This window comes from Balaenoptera borealis, assembly GCF_965194805.1.
Source record: "Balaenoptera borealis genome assembly, chromosome: 15".
In the NCBI taxonomy this organism is placed as follows: domain Eukaryota; kingdom Metazoa; phylum Chordata; class Mammalia; order Artiodactyla; family Balaenopteridae; genus Balaenoptera; species Balaenoptera borealis.
The window spans coordinates 55,765,975-55,785,605 of record NC_138871.1 but is presented as its reverse complement, the minus strand read 5'-3'; the positions used below and the strand labels follow the sequence as shown (position 1 = coordinate 55,785,605).

At 35.8% G+C, this 19,631-nt stretch overlaps 1 protein-coding gene across 1 annotated transcript in view; it reads right to left on the bottom strand.

The window, feature by feature from the left end:
- The window catches only part of LRPPRC (leucine rich pentatricopeptide repeat containing), a 111,258-nt gene that overhangs the window by 21,990 nt on the left and 69,637 nt on the right, over positions 1-19,631 (bottom strand). Inside the window, exons 26-29 of the mRNA XM_082357991.1 lie at positions 10,801-10,869; positions 9,907-9,997; positions 2,643-2,785; positions 2,397-2,502 (exon numbers count right to left, since the gene is read on the bottom strand). Coding sequence (XP_082214117.1) covers positions 2,397-2,502; positions 2,643-2,785; positions 9,907-9,997; positions 10,801-10,869 — 409 coding nt within the window. The remainder of the gene's footprint in view (positions 1-2,396; positions 2,503-2,642; positions 2,786-9,906; positions 9,998-10,800; positions 10,870-19,631) is intronic.

The window sequence follows — 19,631 nt, the reverse complement described above, 5'->3', positions numbered from 1 at the left end:
ATAATAGTTCACTACTTGGCTGAATGAAAATACACAGTAAGTACAATTTGAATATTTAAGGTAACAAAATAATCTAGAAGAGCTTACTAGTGGTTTTCTAAAACTGTAGTCTTGAATTCAATTTTCAAAGTATTCATATTTTGCCAAGCATTCAATTCAGAGATATACACAAAAGTAACTCAAACCTCTGCAGAATTAACAGAATGAAACCAACTAGATAAGTGTAAATTGTATATTAAAACTAGAATAGGGGCCTTCCCTGGTGGCACAGTGGTTAACAATCCGCCTGCCAACACAGGGGAAACGGGTTCGAGCCCTGTTCCAGGAAGATCCCACATGCCACAGAGCAACTAAGCCTGTGCACCACAACTACTGAGCCTGCGCTCTAGAGCCCACGAGCCACAACTACTGAAGCCTGCGTGCCTAGAGCCCATGCTCTGCAACAAGAGAAGCCACTGCAATGAGAAGCCTGTGCACTGCAACAAAGTGTAGCCCCCGCTTGCCGCAAATAAAGCCAGCGCGCAGCAATGAAGACCCAACACAGCCATAAATAAATAAATAAATAAATTTATTTTTAAAAAAATTTTTAAAAAACTAGAATAGGGGTATATCTTTACATTTATAATATACACTGCATTATATTTAGTTAGCTGGTTAAAATGTTTTTACTTAAATAAAAACAACAATTAAAAAAAGGCAATATATGGAGCTTTGGAATCTTTGAACAGGAAGTATACACTAACCTTACATTCATTTCAATCAAATCAAAATTCCATTAGAATATTTAAATAGTATTGATAATAATGAACTTTATATTTAGGTTTAAGAGATACATGGTGAAAGACTCAAGGAAATATAGACTGAATATGCAACAAAGGAAAATGACTCAGAAAGAATAAAAAGTTACTCTGCAGTATTAAAGCATAAGAGCTTAGCTTAATTCCTCCTTCAGACACTTTATGTCAGTGTCACAAAATTTCTTGTTAAGGAATTAAAAGGTTCGGACTTCCCTGGTGGCGCAGTGGTTAAGAATCTGCCTGCCAATGCAAGGGACATGGGTTCGATCCCTGGTCCAGGAAGATCCCATATGCCACGGAGCAACTAAGCCCGTGTACCACAACTACTGAGCCTGCGCTCTAGAGCCGGCGAGCCACAACTACTGGGCCCACGTGCCACAACTACTGAAGCCCACGCACCTAGAGCCCGTGCTCTGCAACAAGAGAAGCCACTGCAATGAGAAGCCCGCGCGCCGCAACGAAGAGTAGCCCCCGCTTGCCACAACTAGAGAAAAGCCAGTGCGCACCAGCGAAGACCCAACGCAGCCAAAAATAAATAAATAAATAAAATTAAATTAAAAATACAATATTAAAAAAAAGAAATTAAAAGGATCTATAAATTTCTAAATTGATTACTTTCTACTGAAGGGAGCTCAAAACTGTCAATACTAAAGTGAAAAGAAAATCTGCTGCATAATGGTTAAATTATCATAAAGCATACTAGAAAATGTACACAAACACTGGAGGAGTTAAAGGTAACAGTAGCATTCTATGGAGAAAAATTAACAAAAATGAAGGAAACAAAAGTAATATATGTCTGGGGAGAGTACAACAAAGTCTAAATGAAAACATCTAGAATGTGATAGGCAAGCTTGTATCAGAGGGTTCAAGATGGTCAAAGAAATTTTAAAGTAGTCACGATAGAGGTAGGCATACCTTCAGGAAAGTTTACCACTGAAGAAAGGGAAGAAACGCAAGAAACAGGGCTCATGTCCTGCCTTCAACCTCAAGATACTGCTTAACATACACTACTGTGATGGTTAACACCCTAATCATTTTTTGCTTTCACGTAAAAATATGTAACAATTACACTTGCCAAAAAATTAATGATAATGCTATTTTCAAAGTGTAATTTTTGAAAAAAATGCACGCCTATTTTAGTTTTTATTATGAAAAATTTCAAATGTACAGAAAAATATAAAGAATAGTATAATAACCCCCTCCATATACCCATCATCTATACCCAATAATTAACATTTTGCCAGATTTGTTTAACCATTTTCTTTATGGCTTAAGCACTTTAAAATAAATTACAGAAATCTTGATTTTTTTTCCCATTTCTCAATACTTCATTACAGATCTCAAAATTTAAGGACATTTTCCTATAAATCATAATGCTGTTATCGTATCTAACAAAATGAGTGATTCCTTAATGACCCACTATTCAGTCGATATTTAAGTTTTCCCAATTGTCCCAAAATGTCTTTGTTAACTTAAAAAATGAAAGAAAATAATGAATACATACAATTTAAGTTCCATCTCTATCCGAGATCACTACTAATTTATTGGGCTTAGATCCCATGTTGCTATCAGAAAGAAGACGCCAGTGTACACGTTTACCTTTGTCTCTCCTCCCGTGGCAGGCATTCAATAGCTCTTTCTGGAGACTAACTTCTACAGGTGAAGGTGATGAAGTCAGGGAATGTTTTTCATCCTCATACCACAACTTAAAAATAAAATTATTCAATTAAACAAAAAGTGGTAAACACAACAGTGACCTTTTCAGTGTAAAGCTGGGCTAATCTATAACCTAAAGTTATAGACAAACAACAAAATCTGTTATGCTTACAGTTAAAAGCAAATTACCTCAGGTACATCAAATGGAACCTCTTGGTTACTGTTCCTAAGGATTTCCGCTAATAACCTTAATGTCTTCCCACGAGGAATAATATTTTCTTCTTGCATTTTATTCCAGACAGCATCAGCTCTTTGCCAGTCACCATTCACTTCTGTAAAAATAAGCAGAAATTAATGAACATACTAAGTAGAATTCATGACAATATTTAGAACTATTTTTATTTGATGCTGAAGGAAGTATTCCAAACACTGCCTCCAGGGAAAGGACCAGGGTGATTGTGGACCAAAGGTAAGACTTCTTTCTGTATACCTTTTTGTATCTTTTGAATTTTAAACCACAGAAATTACCTATTAAAAAACAACAGAAAAAAAAAAACCCACACTTTATTAAGAACTTTGAAAATCATGTTGATACAAAGTTTACCTTTTTAAAGTAACTGAGAAATTGCCCACTGTTAAAATCAAAATCAGAAACAGGTAACAATTCAACTATGACCAGTAGACTTTGGAAAGACGATGGGATACACATATACAGTACAGTACACAGCTGAAGGTCTAAAATGATTGAAAGTGTGCAAATGTATGATTTTTGTCAAAACTGACAAATCAACAAACCTTTTTCCCTTAGTTAAGTAGGGAGAATTCTGTCTTTTCTGTCAACTTGAAGAATTTCTATGTCAGTGTGTAATAGATTTCTCATAATGCTCTCAGACTAAGTAAGATCACGGGAAGTTTATTGGAAAGGAATAGGCAGCTTCCTTCATAATGAAATATCTAGTTCCTTCTATGTGGTAACCTAGTCTTCACAAATAACAAAGACTTAAGAATCAAGACTTTATTTTTAAACATTCTAACGGGTTTTGAAAAAAGAAAAGATCAAGCCATTTCTGCTTGTGAAAAACTAGAGCAAAATATGAAAAATGTCTTATGACACTAAATTCAATACACCTATTATGCACAAAGAAGTACTGTTTTAAATGTGGCCTTTTAAAAAATATTTGCTAATATGAATAAGGAATATCTTAATGGTGTATGGTCAGCTCCAGGAAGAGGGTGTGTTTCAGGACACAAATATTCCAGAAAACATGAGTAAATTTGTTTCTCAAAAATACCAAAATACTAAAACACATGGAATTTTCCTAGATTTCCCTCCCACCCTAAAACTGAAAAGCTAAGCTTTTTGATAACTGACTCCTGGAAGTAAAAAACTCAAAGAACAAAAACGAAACACATTCACACTCCATCAGAAACCTGCAATAAAGAAAAAGATAACAAGTAGAGCATTTCCCAGAGGTCATACAAAGATTGCAGCCCAAACTTTCATAAGGAATATGCTGAAAGGTGGCCCAAACAGTAGAAATTAACCTAAAGTTCAGAGTGATATACATACTTTGACAATAAAAATCAGCCTAATATAAAACCCTTATTAAATTTACAATCAATTTTCAAAGCAAGACTCTCATAAGCTAATTACGCTTTTCCTTCATTAAAATGTTCTCATGTAATATAAAATTCAAGAGTAATTTTTCAAGTATGTTAATGTATAAAACTTTATACATGAAGGTTATCAAATACACTTTAGTTTATTTGATTAAATAAATTAAAAACAAAAACCCAAGCCCCCAAATCTTTAATTCTGTAGAAGGCGAAAGGGGAACCACTTTTGTTCTGTGCCAAAGGGTACTATGGACTGTGGAGGACACAGGGAAGATTTCCAAGCGCTGGGAACAGCCCTGCTAAGGTGTTTTTTAAAGAGATTAATGTTTAAGCTAACATAACTATTTCAGACAGTGAAGAGGTGGATGAGGTACAACTCTGTCTTCAGACTGAAAGAACTCTGGGAAGATAATTCTTTTTAAAAAAGCACAAACTATATGGAAAGCTTCTACTTTGGGAGGACAAGACATAACAGAGATGCACCTGTTCAAATGGACTAGCAGCTTGTAACAAAAAAATTTTTTCAAAATGCAGGTGAGAACTAGACAGTGCACACAGCATAGAACAACTGAGATATACACACTTTTTTTTTTTTGAAAAAAAAAAAAATCTTGGAAATGTACCCGGATCACAGACTACATAACAAAAATTTGAGGCAATCAAACTAGTCATTGACAAAATCTGCAGCCGAGCTCTCACGAAGGCACAGAGGGCCATGCCTTTCTTTCAAAATATCCCTCTGGGGCTTAACATTCCTTCAACCAAGACAACAATATACTTGTTATTTGAAGAATCAAACAGCCACAAACCTGGGCTGTGACCAGGGAATGGACACTCCCTCAATAATTCCATCACTTTCCTGGAACTCACCGTGCCCTCTTTAAAGAACAAGAGCGCTGACTACTAAATGATTTGAGAACTCTTAAGCTATAAAACCAAAGATTTTTGACACTATCAGTGAATTTTACAGGAACAGACATAGTTATGGGGCTTCATTTATAGCTATCTGACCAGTGTGTAACAACAGTTGGCACTTCACACGGGGTTTCTATGGTATTTAAACTAAGAGATGAAGACTTCTAGAGATCAGGATTTTAATTATAAAGCTGATAAATTTTTACATATTACTGATAGGATGGGGCAATTTCTAAATTCCCCATGTGTCAATCACCTGATTATGGTCTCTAAATATCATTCCCCTCTAAAATAAGGACTCCAGGTTTGGGACAGGAATTATGTCACGTAAGCCTGGATGGTCTTGTTTGGCCTGAAAATAAGGACCTATCAAAGACTAATGGGGTTATGACCCAGCAATCCTACTACTGGGCATATACCCTGAGAAAACCATAATTCAAAAATAGTCATGCACCACAATGTTCATTGCAGCACTATTTACAATAGCCAGGATATGGAAGCAACCTAAGTGTCCATCGACAGATAAATGGATAAAGAAGATGTGGCACATATATACAATGGAATATTACTCAGCCATAAAAAGAAACGAAATGGAGTTATTTGTAGAGAGGTGGATGGACCTAGAGTCGGTCATACAGAGTGAAGTAAGTCAGAAAGAGAAACACAAATACTGTATGCTAACACATATATATGGAATCTTAAAAAAAAAAAAAAAGGTTCTGAAGAACCTAGGGGCAGAACAGGAATAAAGACGCAGATGTAGAGAATGGACTTGAGGACATGGGGAGGGGGAGGGGGAAGGGTAAGCTGGGACGAAGTGAGAGAGTGGCACTGACATATATACACTACCAAATGTAAAATAGCTAGTGGGAAGCAGCCGCATAACACAGGGAGATCAGCTCTGTGCTTTGTGACCACCTAGAGGGGTGGGATAGGGAGGGTGGGAGGGAGACGCAAGAGGGAGGGGATATGGGGATATATGTATACATATAGCTGATTCACTTTGTTATACAGCTAACACAACAATGTAAAGCAATTATACTCCAATAAAGATGTCAAAAAATTTTTTTTCTTAAAAAAAAGGTATTTCAGGAAAAAAAAAAAAAACTAATGGGGTGTGTCAAATGACACAGGAGCTGATGCGACGGGGTTCCCAGTGGCCAAGGATGGGACAATTTGAGCACCCAAAAGAATAATGGCTGCAACAAACTGAAACACAAATATACAAAAAAAATTTTTTTAACTTATTAAAAAATTTTTTAATGATCAGCTTAGGAGGTTCCAGGGACACCAGCACTTGAAATTGGTAATTAAAGGGAGAAAAAGCAGGGCTTCTCTGGTGGAGAAGTGGTTGAGAATCCGCCTGCCAACGCAGGTGACACGAGTTCGAGCCCTGGTCCAGGAAGATCCCATGTGCCGCCGAGCAACTAAGCCCGTGCGCACAACTACTGAGCCTGCGCTCTAGAGCCCACGCGCCTAGAGTCTGTGCTCCGCAACAAGAGGAGCCACCGCAATGAGAAGCCCACACACTGCAACGAAGAGTAGCCCCCGCTTGCCACAACTAGGGAAAAGCCCCCATGCAGCAAAGACCCAACACAGCCGTAAATTAATTAATTAATTAATTAAAAGAAAAAAGAGGAGAAAAAGCAAGTATATAGCTTTTCCTGTGAATTTATTTAATAATAATTTTTAAAAAGCCACAGAACACAGAGCATGAAACATGTAGAGCATTAAACAATCAAAACAATAGGTGTATATGTAAAAAAATACATGGATAGAAATGTAGAGAGAATGAATTGGAAGTTTACTGACAAGTAAACTCTGAGGTGTGGACACACAATGACATTTCCAAAGTTTGCTCTGTACACTACTGTACTGCTTGAATCTTCAGTAATTTAGAATATATTCATGTTGTATTTGTGTAATAATGGAGGGGGGGAAAAGACCACACAACGTAAAAAGAAATGTCAGTGGTCATAAGTACTTGAAGAAAATAGCACATAAATAACTTCTTAGGATAAATGCTCAGGTTTTAAATGTTGGGGTTTTAAAAATACATTCAAAGAATTTTTATTACAAAATTATGAATGTAAGGCAGCTTTAGTTTTGGCTAGAGTACTGTATGTATACAAAGAATAAACTGTCTTAACTTTGTATATGTAAAGAAACTGAAGTGTTTCAAATATAAGAAAATGGTAAGAAGGTGAAAATACTGTCATTTAGAAATAAAATATTCCTTATAGTATTGTCATTTAGAAATAATAGTACATATGCAGGTGAGGGGGTTGTTTCATTCATGTAATGTTTAGGAACTAATTTTACAAGACTATCACAATGAAAGGTCAAAATGTATTAGAAAGGATAGAAGTGAAGTTTGAATTATGGCAGATTCTTGTAACAGACCACCTATGAACATCATATTATATGGAATAAGTAGAAAATGAAAGCACGTTTAGGTCAGCTAGTATTTAAAGGAATGAAAGAGTTACATTTGCTATTCCTTAATCTAGATTATAGTCACATGGGTGCTGCTGTCATAAACCATGGAGCAATGTATCTTTGTCTTGCGCATGTTTCCATAGTATGTAGTAATTCACAACAAAAAAAGTGTGCATACCTGTGTGAAAGGTACTGTTTTAAAATAAACAAGCAAAACTGTTCTTTAACAAATAAATCCAAATAATTAAATGAACTCCTTTCAAGGGTGAAAATTACATCATGAAAAAGAATGAGCTCATAAAAAATTCCAATAGATGAAACAAATTGTTTTCTCAGAAATCCACAATCTAAAACATGGATTTTTTTCATGTGTTACAGGGCCACGTTTCATATGTCATTCCATACTGTATGTTCCTTTTCAAATAAATTGAGTCCACAGTGCTTTACTTAACATATTTAAGTAGTGGTCCAAGTCAGAGGGCAAAATGGAGGGGGCCAGGTCGCAGGAGCAGAAACCTTGCTTCTTCTTCAGAAAGGGAAGGATCAGGGTTATCACAACCACATTATTGATTTATAGCAGTACAGAAGTTGGGAAGTAAACAAACTGGGTTAAAAAGTATACTTCCCTATAATGATTCCCCCAGCTTCCAGTTCCATGAGAGGCCACCCTCATGTTACCTCAGCCTCACAGGCTCCTCAGCTAAGGAGAGGAGAGCGCCTCCGACTACTGGCTCAAATACAGAGCTGGAAGTGGGGTGTCCATCAGAACAGATAGAGGGGATTAAAGAAAAGAAAAGGGTAATAAACCTCAGAGTTTATTTGTAAGAGTTCCTGCTTATCCCTAAAGGAAATTTTAAGATGAACTTCAAAGTTGTTTTTTCTTTTCTTTCTTTTTAAAAAAGCAACAGCAAAAGGTCATCTGCAGAGGAAAAAGAAGTCCGTAAGGCTGACACCCTCTCATCCTTCCCTGGACTACAGCTGTACCTCATGCATCCTTACAGCTGTTCTTTCACCCCAGGGTATTGTCAGTGTTGGTTCAGGTCTAACTCTTCTGAAGAGCACTACCTTTCTATCTGCAGTGCCGACCTCAAAGGCTAGCACAGTAAGGGCTTCAGAGTATTTCTGAACGAAAGTTTATATAGTCTTCTTATGGGGATGATTTTAAAGGCTGAGACTCATTTGGACATGTAAGTTTAGTACTTCTCTTTTAGTTTGCATAAAATTAGAATTTAAGCAAGAAACAGTTCTTCAAAAGTAAGAAAAAGCAGGGGAAGGAGGGAGAATCAGCACTCAAATACAGGTTATAATCCACTAATTAAGGACTAAATACCTAAAACCTAAGTTTTTAAATTCTATACATTCAACAACAACCTCAGCACTGTGTGCCAGAATCTGATCATATTCAAGCCAAAGTTTTAAGAATTACATTGTGGTATGTCAATGCAACCAACAAATGAAATGTAAATTTTACAGCAAGTCTTATTTTACATACACCATCAAGATGTAAGACAAAGCTTCCAATGATAATAAATACAAGTTCAAAAAGACAAATGAAATCACCTTATTCATTTCTATGTTTGGTGAAGGAAAACGTCCCAAGAGAAAAAGAGAAGAATAAATCTAGATCAAATATCTATGAAGAAAAGGAAGGAAGGAAAGGAAGGAAGAAAGGTCACTGATTATTCTAAGTGTTGTTCCTCTCTACCCAAATACCCTAAGAGACTGCACAGTTCTAGAGTACTGTTTGACAATAGAGATCAAAGCTTTCAGAAAAGTTCATCACTTTTAACCCTTAATATAAACACAAATTCAGCCTAGGGAAACAATTAAGGGTGTGAGCAAAGATTAGATGCAAAGATGACTAATGCAGTGTTATTTTATAATATGGAAAACTGAAATCTATTCACTTGTCTAGGAGTAGGAGACTGGTTGAGTAAATTCTAGTGTATCTGTTCATTGTAGCCATTTGTAGGTGATAAAATGTAGAAAAACGTTTGTAATATAGAACTGAGTCAAAACTACATTATAATACAATCACATTTAAAAAAGTAATTGTTCAGCAATGAGTCTGTACATCAATATGCATTTTTCTGGAAAAAGATCTATATACATGAACATGTCAATGATTACTTATTTATAGAAGTGACTGATAAATCTACTAAAGAAATTAAATTAAAAGAAAAAAAAGAATAGTCTCTCCTCAAAAACTCCTATTAAATTCTGTGGCTCTGATGAAGATTTTTCTCACCTTCTCATTATTGCAGCAAGAATGTCAGAAATTATGAAGACTGTAGGGTGTCTAGTGATACAATATAACATTTTGTGATAAAATTCAATCTGGCCTCTACATGAGCCTCTGTTGAAGACTCCACATTTGACAACCCCTGGAGCTTCCTCATAGCCTGATATTCCTTTCTGGCCACTGCCTTCCATAGAATAAATGTCTCAAAATGAAAACACGAGGAATAGTCAGATTACTTACTGTATAGTTTTAACAGATTGTAGTATAGCTGGTCTCTATCACATTCAAATAGCTTCTGTGTCAGCTCCACTAATTTTTCTAGAGTTTCAACCTTAAAAATAAGATTAACAGATGGATCTAGATTGTGTAAAGGACATATTTTATAGTTGACAAATCACAGTTGAATAATCCTTCAAATTAACTTTACCCAAAGGGCAGATTAACTTCACTTCAAAAGTTAAAGGACTGAGTACAACATCGTGAATGTACTTAATGCCACTAAACTGTACACTTAAAAACAGTTAAAATGATAAACTTGATGTTATATGTATTTTATCATAATTTTTAAAAAATTTTAAGTTAAAGGGCTAAAGGACTCTTTGGAGTCAAGAACACATGAATAATTATCTAGTTGAGGGAACCTCCACAAAGGAGCATTCTGTAGAGTTCAAAGATATTTACGGTGGAGGACTCAGTGAGTATATCTATATTTGTTAATAGGAATATTCCTCCACCCAAACTTTAAACTCCTCTTTCCCTGTGGCATTTTCTTGGCAGGATGTGAACAGATATCTGTGCTGGAGTAGAGGTAAAGTAGAAACTCCAGTGGGCTCCCATCAAGTGACTCCTCTGGTCACTAACGACTGAAGCAGATTTAAATTGCCAAAGAAACAACATTAGCCTGCTCAAACCAACAAGTAGAATGAAGCAAGCTAAAATCTTCAGAGCCCAAGTTAAAATTTTTAGGGATTCCACTGGACTTCAGAAACCAGAATTAAGCTATTGCTTATTTGGAAAACAACCAAGATAAGCAACGCTGCATCTCCTGAACTCCCCAAACGCTCACAGGACATGTAGGGCACTTGCTTTCTACTCACAGTTTTAGGTGAGTGAGACCAGAAATTAAACACAAACCTGAGTACTTGCAATACATCTATCACAAAACCACTGAAGTCTTGTAGGCCGAGCTCTAATGCCTGGAGTCTGTAAAATAAAATAATCATACAGCACACAAGGTAAGGCTTTAACTAAATGTTAATCTTCCCTCAAAGACAAATAGTTTTCCTTCTAATGACCCTGCTTCCTCCCTGCCAAATGTGTATACTAAAAGAAACCTATAACTTAATCCCACAGTTATCAAAGACCTTTAGGATTAAAACAACCTATACTTAACCAGTGTCTAGAAGATTCGGGTTATTTCAAAATGTTACTTTGTAGGTCAATTTTCATTCCATAAATCTTTAATCATTAAAAATGGCTAAGCTTTCTGTAGCTCAAAAAGAAACCTTGAAATCATGGACTAAATCAACTCCAAAATATGTCAAATTAAACACACACACACACACACACTTCAGAGATCCCAATAGATTCAGGAAGCAAAAATTATTAATATGTTATGTAGACTTACTAACAATTGTCACAATGATAAAACCAATGGCTTTTAAAGAAACATGCTTTGTAAAACTCAGTGATAAAAGTACTCTGATTACCACACATGCTTGCCTAGTATCTAAAACTAAACGTTTAAAGAGCTAAGCACTAAAAACAAGCTAAGTACTTAAAATTAGTTCATAGTCTTAGTTTATTTCAGTAATTGAGATGTGTGTTACAGCCTCAATTAGGAATTACTAAGGTTTAGTCAATAACTCTGGCTTCAAAACAATTACTTTACAATTCTGGATACTGAAATAAAAGGCAAACCACTTCACATATAATTCCAAGGATCTGTCACTCTACTTCCAGTATTTTCATCATCTGTAATAGGGCTTCCCTATTAAATACTACATTTCAATCCCAGCATTATGATAAGAAAACAACATACTCATTACCCTGGCTGCTCCAGTCCAGAGGACGTACGTTTACTGCTTTTTCCACTCAGTTTTGTGGATGACACCAGGCAACCCTCAAATCTGATCTCTTATTTATAAGTCCTCATTACTTTTTATTTCTTAAAAATAGTATTGTAGGGGTTTCCCTGGTGGCGCAGTGGTTAAGAATCCGCCTGCCAATGCAGGGGACACGGGTTCGAGCCCTGGTCCAGGAAGATCCCACATGCCGCAGAGCAACTAAGCCCGTGCACCACAACTACTGAGGCTGCACTCTAGAGCCCGCAAGCCACAACTACTGAGCCCGCGTGCTGTAACTACTGAAGCCCACGCACCTAGCACACTTCTTGTGTGCTCGGCAAAACAAGAAGCCACCGCAATGAGAAGCCCGCGTGCCGCAATGAAGAGTAGCCCCCGCTCGCCGCAACTGGAGAAAGCTCGCGCACAGCAATGAAGACCCAATGCAGCCAAAATTAAATAAAATAAATAAGTTTAAAAAAAATAGTATTGTACAATGTTAAATTAAAAACTGACACAAGAACTAACATCTCAGAGCTCTGGTAGAATGACAGAAAAATTGGTACAGAAGAAGTTGTATAAGTGTTCTCATTCTAACTGTGCAAGTACCCACATTTTCCGATACACGAAATAAATGTCGAATAAATTAACTGTTGATATATATTCTCAAACATCATTAATATTTACATTTGCACCCAACTTCTACTCAGGGATTTTCTCACATTATCTGTTTTGTTTCACATGCATTACATTGAAAATGAAGCTAACATCAAATGTATACAAAAAGCCCTTGAAAAAATACTAGATAATCCTCTTTAGAACATGGCAAAATGCAAGAGCTACATTCACTTATAACTTTCAATATTATGGCTCATCCAAATGCCAGTGATCTGACTAGCACAACTTTTATGGCGAACTCTTCCTTTTTGTGGCTGATTAATCTGCCTGTCACTGGCAGGACAACTGACTTATACGGCAGATATTCCTATGCTTCATTTTGAAATTGAGAACTGTTTTCACAAATAAATCTCAATCATCAAAAGAACATCTAGGTCAGATTAACTAAATCTCCTAGGCTTCTGTAATAGTCTACGTTTCTGGCTTATCTCTTAACATCTTATTGAATTTTAAACATTGCAAGTTTAAAGTAAAAATGAAAAATGTAATAAAATATGGAGAATAGAATTCTAATTGGGATGCTAAATATAACTTATCCAAAACCAGTTACTGCTTAATTAAAACAATGAACTCAACTCTTAATCTTTCCTGTTTTTGTTACATACAATCTATTTAATAGACAGTGAGGATAAAGTAATTACTGTAATTAAAAAAAAACAAAAAGGGACTTCCCTGATGGCGCAGTGGTTAAGAATCCGCCTGCCAATGCAGGGGACATGGGTTTGATGCCTGACCCGGGAAGATGCCACATGCCATGGAGCAACTAAGCCCATGCACCACAACTACTGAAACCCGTGTGCCCTAGAGCCCATGCGCCGCAACTCCTGAGCCCATGCGCCTACAGCCTGTGCTCTGCAACAAGAGAAGCCACTGCAATGAGAAGCCTGCACACTGCAATGAAGAGTAGCCCCCACTAGCCACAGCTAGAGAAAGCCCGCACGCAGCAACGAAGACCCAATGCAGGCAAAAATAAAAACAAACAAACAAACAAAAAAACACCAAAACCAAAATACAGCATGTTTGTTTCCACCTGGGTTACTGTGCTTCAAAACACTCTTTGTGCAGTTCCAATTCAGTACTAGGTTCACTTATATAAGAAAAAAAGTAATCCAAAATAAAAAAATAATTTTCATTAATTTCATTATATTACTCTGATGTAAATTTGCTGTTATCATAATAGGCTTCGATGTATACTAGTGAAAATAGGTATCAAGTAATTATTACCTTTAAAGTGAAAACAGATGAAGATTCTTCTACTTCAAACTCTATCTCAAAGGTGATCATTTTAAATTTAACTAAAATAGTGATTTTTACCTGCTCTGAGTTTTCTTACCATTACTGCTAGAAATGGAAAATGGAAAACAAACAAGTACTCTGGCTTCATGTCCTTTACCTGGAGTAGTAGGAGGAAAATCAAGTGCACGAGGTGGATGGGACAAACAAAAACAGCAAGAACGCAACTATTTATCCCCATAGCCAAGAGAGCAAGGAGAAAAAAACTATTAAACCTTTCAATAATTGTCCTTTTCTGTAAAATCTCCAGAGACAGACTTAAGGACCGTGGTCTAGTAAGGAGGAAAATATGTCTGAGCAAGTCAAACTAACAGTCTAACTATCATTAACTAAATATGATCCAGGTGTTACAGAAGATACTAAGTAAACTAACTCATGGGAGGCGGGTATGAATTTGCATGAGAACTGACATCTCTTGAAATTCGAGGGCTGGAGGGGGAAACTAGCTCCAAAATCCCTTCTTTATATGTAAGATCCATTCAGGCTTATTAAGGAAGGCAAATTAGGATAAAACCCTGAATTTGATCTATTAAAGAACAAAGGGAAGAGGAACAAAGGTTGGGAGATTGCTGTAATCCAAACTTTTGGTCCTAAAGGCAAAGTCATAAAAAGAAGGGTTTTGCCCCCTGAGAGGACAGCAAATTTACTCTGGCTGAAGTGTGATGGAAGGGTAATAGCAGATAAGACGAGAGGGAAAAGTCAAGAAAGAGTAAGTTTGGAGAAACAATAAGTTGTTTTGGTGGTTCAGATATTAAGGGTCGAGAGATCATGGAGGTTGTATTGAAATACATAAATATATCAAATAAACACGTCCTACACCTTAAACTTATGAAATGTTATATTGTATCTCAATCTTTAAAAAAGAGAGATCATGGAGGTAGAAATGGTGTAAGGGAACCAACAGAAAATGTGAAATCAGGATGTGATTTCAAATTCCATGACTACTACTAACTAACTAAGCTCCACACTCACAACCTGAACTGAAGTTTCATTGCCCTAATTACTTCTCAGAGTTGTTACATGAAGCTCACATGAAGATGTACATGAAAATCATTTGAGAAGTATAAAAATGTTACCAATATTGGTTATACTGCTTAACTTGTAATCTAGGCTTGAACCTCAAGGGATGAGGTTAGAAAAAGAAATGCTAAATAAGTTTAAAGCAGACTCTTACTCATCTTTGTGTTTGTATCCTGAGAACTTAGTGCCTGGCACATGGCAGGCAATCATAAGTGATTACTGAACTGCTCAAAGGGTTAAGAATAAAATTAAATAATATAATTCTTTATAGAAACCTTTAATATGGTTATTTAACATTTCATGTCATTATTTAACTTTTTGTACTTGTTTTTATCATCACTCCCTGGACTTAATCTCCAGTCTTAATACACAAAATGAATGATCTAAACTGTTAATTTATTTAAATGACCTGCAACACTTCTTTCCTGGGAGGTGAATGAAGTACCTTAGAAGACACTTGGCTGAAAGAATGAAGTCATTTTTTTAAAAAAACAAAGAAATACAACCCTATTTTATCATAATTTCTAGCAAAAGAGCATGGAACTAGAACTCAGGAGGCCTGGGTTTTAGTCCAAATCTTTGCTACTATGAACCATAAAAGAGGTACCATCTATAAAAACATAACAAAATTTCTCAGGCCTTTGCACAGACAGTGCCCTCTAAGTGAAATGCTTTTGCTCCCACTCTTTATGTGGCTGGCTCCCAGTTCATCCTTTAGTTCTTATCCCAAACATCACTTCCTCAGAAAGATCTAGTCTGAAACAGATGCTTTCTACAGCACTTTCTGTTACAGCAATTATTGCATTTTATGGATTCATCTTTTTAAGGTCTATCTTTAGAACAAGACTGTAAGATGTGAGCCATAATTATTTATTGAAGGGCGGGAGGGAGGGAGGGAAGGAGGGGAAATTGGTCAAACTGGGAAGCCACTCAAATATTATCAACCACCTTAGTTAAAGGACTTCATCCACGAAGTTTTAGGTGATGAAATCTGCCAATGCCAACTTATAAGGGTTCATGATGGGAGACGCTGTATCAGATCTAAGTTAGAGCTTAGTTTATCTCAAGTCAGAGCTTAGATGATCTTATGCCTCTGTTAATTCACCATACCTTCTGCTAATTAAGGTCACTATCCTTCAATTATTAGATATCATTTAGAGATGACTAAGTAAAGTATCTTAAAAATACCTACAACCACAATCCTAATTCAGATCCTATTAATCTCACTGTCCCAAACTCCCTTTCATCTATCACACATTCTTCTGCTAATATAAATTTCTTTCTAACACTGCTGAGAGTTCACTGTATTCTGCATCAACTCAAGCCTGCTTATTCTGATATTGAAGCGTCTCTGGGAACAATCTACCCTTACAAACAAAAATACTTCCTATAAATCCTATACCCTAGGATGAAAGAACTATTTAGGAAATCAGAAAGAAATAAAACTGTCTTTGTTTGCAGATGACAAGATATCATATGCAGAAAATCCTAAAGACTCCACCAAAAAACTATTAGAACTAATCAACGGATTCAGTAAAGTTGCAGGACACAAAATCAACATACAGAAATCAATTTCATTTCTATCCACTAACAACAAAATATCTGAAAAAAATAAAACAATACCATTCACAAGATTATCAAAATGATTTTAAAAAAAACCTAGGAAAAAAAAAAAAAAACAAAAAAACCTAGGAATAAATTTAACCAAGGTTGTGAAAGATCTGTACACTGAAAACTATAAGACTTTGATGAAAGAAATTGAAGACATAAATAAAAAGATATCCCATGTTCATGGATCAGAAGAATTAAAATTGTTAAAATGTCTATACTATCCAAAGCTATCTATAGAGTCAATGAAATCCCTATCAAAATTCTGAATGGCATTTTTCACAGAAATAGAAAAAACAATCCTAAAATTTGTATGGAACCACAAAAGATCACAAATAGCCAAAGCAGCCCTGAAAAAGAACAAAGCTGGAGGCATCACACTTCCTAAAACTATACTACAAAGCTATAGTAATCAAACAGAACAGTACTGGCATAAAAACAGAAGCAAAGACCAATGGAACAGAATCGAGACCAGAAATAAACCTTCACATGTACAGTCAACTAATATTTGACAAGGGAGCCAAGAATACTCAACAGGAAAAGGATAGTCTCTTTAATAAATGGTATTGGGAAAACTAGATAATCACATGCAGTAGAATAAAATTAAACCCCTATCTTTTACCACTTACAAAAATTAACTTGCAATGGATTAAAGACTTTAACATAAAGCCTGAAATCATAAAACTCCTAGAACAAAACACAAGGAAAAAGCTCCCTGATACTGGTCTTGGCAACAATTTTTTGGATAAGACACAAAAGCGTAAGTGAAAAAAGCAAAAATAAATAAGTGGGACTACATCAAACTATAAAGCTTCTGTACAGCAAAAGAAACAATCAACAAAATTAAAAGGCAACCTATGAAATAGGAGAAAATATTTGCAAGTCATACACACACACACACACACTATTCAGCCATGAGAAAGAAAGAAATTCTGCCATTTGCAACAATGAAGATGGACCATGAAAGCATTATGCTAAGGAAAATAAGTCAGACAGAGACATGAAAGACTGTATGAATATCCCTTACATGTGAAATCTAAAAAAGCTGAACTCCTAAAAACAGTGCATAGAATGGTGGTTGCCAGGGTCTTGGGGTGGGGAGAAACGGGGAGATGTTGGTCAAAGGGTACAAACTTCCAGTTCTAAGATGAACAGGTACTGGGGATCTAACGTACAACATGGCAATTATACTTAACAATACAGCGTGCACGTACACACACACACACACACACACACACACATACACACACACACACACTCATATACCTGAAAGATGCTAAGAGTAGATCTTAAATGTTCTCACCACAAAAAAGAAATGGTAATTACATGAGGTAATGGAGGTGTTAACTAACACTACAGTGGTAATCATTTTGCAATATATAAGCACATCAAACCAACAGGTTGTACACCTTAAACTTACACAATGTTAAATGTCACTTGTATCTCAATGAAGCTGGAGAAAAAAAGGAACTACTTAGAGACTTCCCTTTTCTACTTCTTTGTTCTACCTCTAATACCTTTAATACATGCCCAACCCCATCAAACTCCCAAATGTGAACAGTACTTACCACATCCATCAAGCCACACCCTAAACCCCATTTTCTCAATAAAGTCTTACCTAATTTCCTACACTGGGAATAACTTTCTCTCTTGAACTCTCAGAACTATTTGTATTTTTCTTACAGCAGTCAAAACTTCTCAGTCTTATATAGACATTATCTTCATGTATTAATCTCACATTAACTCCTTGAGGGTGGATATAAGTCTTATTTACTTTTCTCTTTCTTTGTAGACAATAACACTCTTTCTGAGTATATATACAATAAGAATACATATGCTCATTACTGAAAACTCAGAAAATACAGAAAAGTATATAGCAAAATACCAGCTATAATTCCACCCTCCTGCAATAATCCATGGGTAGAAATGAAATATAACTATGTTAAAACGTATTATACATGTATATATGTATACCAACTCATTTTAAAAACACAGGTTGTATTATACACTGAATCTTGCCTCTTTCTTCATTTAATGAGACCATTTTTATGACTTGGTTTATCTTATCTCCCACAGTGTTTCAAATACAAAGAAGCTTTATTGTATATTTTGCTTTGGAAATTCAACCCTAGTGAATCTACCCATTGATAAGACACTATTGCATTTTGGGGAATAATAAAAATGTTGCTCAGTATTTATAATATTCTTTCATATGGTGATACAGTCCTAGTTTATTAATTTTCATTACTTTTAATATTTCCAATAATCCTTAGAAAACCACAAGCGAGAACTCCAGGTCTTGAATTTTAATAGTCAAAAAATCAAGTTCCCACTTTAATTCAACTCCAACTAAGCATTAAAAAAAACAAAAAAAAACCTAAAAACGTGCTTCAGTATATTTCCATATATTGCACACCTTGCTGTCCTACCCTAGGGTACTGCAGAGGGATTCTGTAAAGCTATTCTTTATCCTTTAAGCAATTCTGTACACATTCACTATAAAAACTGTGTCATCAGTAGACAGCCATTCCTAAATGATTACACTCAATGATGTTGTACATTGGAAAAGCTTTAAAGTAATTAAGATGCAGCCTCCTCTCGCCTATTCACGTGACAAACATGCACCTTATGCTAAGCATCATATTGTGAATTATGTGGGATGAAGAAAACACAATCTCTACCTTTAAGGGGCAAAGAGAATTAATAATATTGATTACTACCATAATCCAGGAAACATGCAAGCTGCTTTACATACATTATGTGATTGAATCTTAAAGAAAGATACTATATTCCCTTTTAGAGATGAGGAAGCTTAGAAAGGTTTAGTAACTTATTCACTATCACACTAGCAAGTAGATGACAAAAGGAGAACCCATTCTTATGCCTTTTGCGCTTCCTATTATGTCTTGCTTATTACACAAAGAGAGGCACGTGATTTCCTGCTGCAGAACCTCTAATCACTATTATCTGAATACCTGAGCTTTATTTCTGCTCTGATCAGTGCCTTACTAATACTGATAACATGCATACAGAGTACAGAACTCAACAGGCAGACAGCTTCCCTCATTTTCAGATACATACACTGTGCACTTTCGATGAGAGAATTTATAACATTTTCTAGAAAATACAAATGAACTACTTGAGCTACAGAAGCACCTGTCCAAGACAGCATGCTCCACACTTCCCTCCGACAGGAGGACAGATTGAGTTAAAGACAGACAGAAAGATAAGAAAGTTCTGAATTAATTTCACAGTCCTCCTTTTTCATACTGGACTTTTCTCTTCTTTGAAAAATGTCAAGAG